This window comes from Phymastichus coffea, unplaced genomic scaffold (genome assembly GCF_024137745.1).
Source record: "Phymastichus coffea isolate CEN01 unplaced genomic scaffold, Cenicafe_Pcof_1.1 PCOF00050, whole genome shotgun sequence".
Lineage (NCBI taxonomy): Eukaryota > Metazoa > Arthropoda > Insecta > Hymenoptera > Eulophidae > Phymastichus > Phymastichus coffea.
In genome coordinates this window covers 24,539-26,474 of record NW_026706861.1, presented here as the reverse complement: position 1 = coordinate 26,474, position 1,936 = coordinate 24,539, and the positions used below count along the sequence as shown (strand labels likewise).

Here is a 1,936-nt window from a genome sequence, read left to right as displayed (position 1 = left end):
ATTTTGAAATCCCATAGAAACTAAGTCAGTCATTATCAAATATTTTTCACAGCTTAAATTTCCTTATAATTTTCTATGCGCAAATGTAAATTGTTTATATCGTATATTTAAATCTAATGTGGTTGTAAGATATTGAAAAGTGCTTAATCAATTGAAATTCGACATCTCTCCTTTGATTTTTTATTGTTAAGAGCTATGTACATTTTAATTTCAAAGGAAAAGTTAATTACAGTAGATGCATTATTTACACAATAAAATAAACGACACAATTTTTTTTCAACGAGCATGCATGATTTGCATGAATCCTTAATCAGATATAAATATTTTCACCATTTCATATCTTAAAGTATAAGTATATCTAAAAGTAGCATTAGCATTTAAAAACCATAAACTTAAATAAATATGAAACTTAAGCTTGCAACACTGGTCTCTCGTATTTCCCTTGAAGATTATCATTAGCAGCTGAGTAACCAGTACCACCCTGTAAAGTATAATTTTATTTAATTACTTTTATGTTAAGCCAAAACATTGTCTATAATTAGGAAAATAAAATTACCCTTTGCAATGGAATGATATCAGCTTCTGTGAGTTTTGTACTGTCAAGAGGATTTATCCAGTCTTTTTTTATAATTTTCTCCACACATTCCATTGTGACTACATCACCTCTGCAAAATAATAATCAATTTTTTATTTTATTTATAAAATTCAGAATGAAAAACTATTTTCAAATGAACATTCCAAAGTAAAAGTTATCTTACGTTGTTCTAATAACGGCACAAGGAGTACTATTACTCAAAACATCATGAGTAATTGGACACATGTATCTAGCCTGCTTAACAATCAGAGAGTTTTTATCATCTGGATCTTTAACTTCAGTAAACTTGACAGGAATGAGATCTTTTATCTTGAGAATTTTTCCGCTAACAGGACAGTAAACATTCTTATCCGGCTTTTCAATTATCTTTTCTTTTGCTTGAGGAGTTTTTGATGGAATCCAGAAACTTGGAAGCTCTTTATCTTTTCCATTGCACATATTTGATACAGATGAAGGTCCAGCTTCTTCATTTTTCTTTTCATCTTTCTTAAACACAATAGTTTTTTCACCTTTCAAGAAATTTTGCAGCTTCGTAAGTTCCTCTTTTGCAGTCAATTCTTGAGATTCTTCTTCAAGTTTCTTCTTCTGCTTCTCATACTCTTTCAACTTTCTTGTGTACTCTTTCTTTTTTGCAAGTACATATTCCAAAACAGCTTCTTTATCAAACAGATATCCATCTTTTCTACAATTATAAAAACATTCGTAAAATAGTGTCATTATAAATTGTTTGAAAAGTCATTGTCATAAAATTAGTCACTTAATGGCATTACAATAATCTACCTTTGAAAGTACAGAGAATAAATCACGTACTTAGTATTATCTCAAGACATAACCTATACACTATGTTTGTGAACGACATGAAAAAGGTAAATAAATAACTTCCATTGCATGGCATATCTGAATTTCTCAAATATAAAAAAATAGCAAACTTACGTGATAACTGGATTCCTACAGGGCTGCAAAGACAAACAACAACAATCAAAGTCTCTCAAAGAGTCTTTGCCCACTCTCTGAAGATTGGTACCGTATCCAGATGCTGCTGCGTCCTTTTTCTTCTCGTGATAAGTGTAAACTGCTCCTGCAGTACAATTTCTAGCGTGCCTTGTCATAGTTTCTCGTTATTTCACAGTATTAAATTATAAATATTACACTTGGAGATGATGCTTGCTGCAATTCCAAAATGAAATTAACGTAAACAGTAGTGATGCAGCAAACCCAAGCGGCGTCGGTGTCATTCTAACATCGCCATCTTGCGGTATATGAGATAGACAGACGTCGGTAAGATAGACATTTGCGGATCACTAGAATAATTTCGAACATTACCGTAAGATGGATTCACAG

General features: G+C 31.5%; 1 protein-coding gene across 1 annotated transcript; it reads right to left on the bottom strand.

The window, feature by feature from the left end:
• Positions 1 to 409: 409 nt before the first annotated feature.
• On the bottom strand, positions 410 to 1,704 carry LOC131665368 (nitric oxide synthase-interacting protein homolog). The gene is made up of 4 exons (XM_058937224.1): positions 1,529 to 1,704; positions 759 to 1,277; positions 557 to 665; positions 410 to 481 (listed from the first exon to the last, which is right to left on the bottom strand). Exons 1-4 carry the CDS (start codon positions 1,702 to 1,704, stop codon positions 410 to 412), a joined length of 876 nt encoding a protein of 291 aa, XP_058793207.1.
• Between the last annotated feature and the right edge of the window lie 232 nt (positions 1,705 to 1,936).

Excerpts from the sequence above, each read along its gene's own strand:
- LOC131665368 (XM_058937224.1), bottom strand. The coding sequence starts at position 1,704 with ATGACAAGGCACGCTAGAAATTGTACTGCAGGAGCAGTTTACACTTAT. Across the intron at positions 666-758 it reads TGTGCCGTTATTAGAACAAC|AGGTGATGTAGTCACAATGG; the intron begins GTAAGATAACTT and ends ATTATTTTGCAG. Across the intron at positions 482-556 it reads ATATCATTCCATTGCAAAGG|GGTGGTACTGGTTACTCAGC; the intron begins GTAATTTTATTT and ends TATACTTTACAG.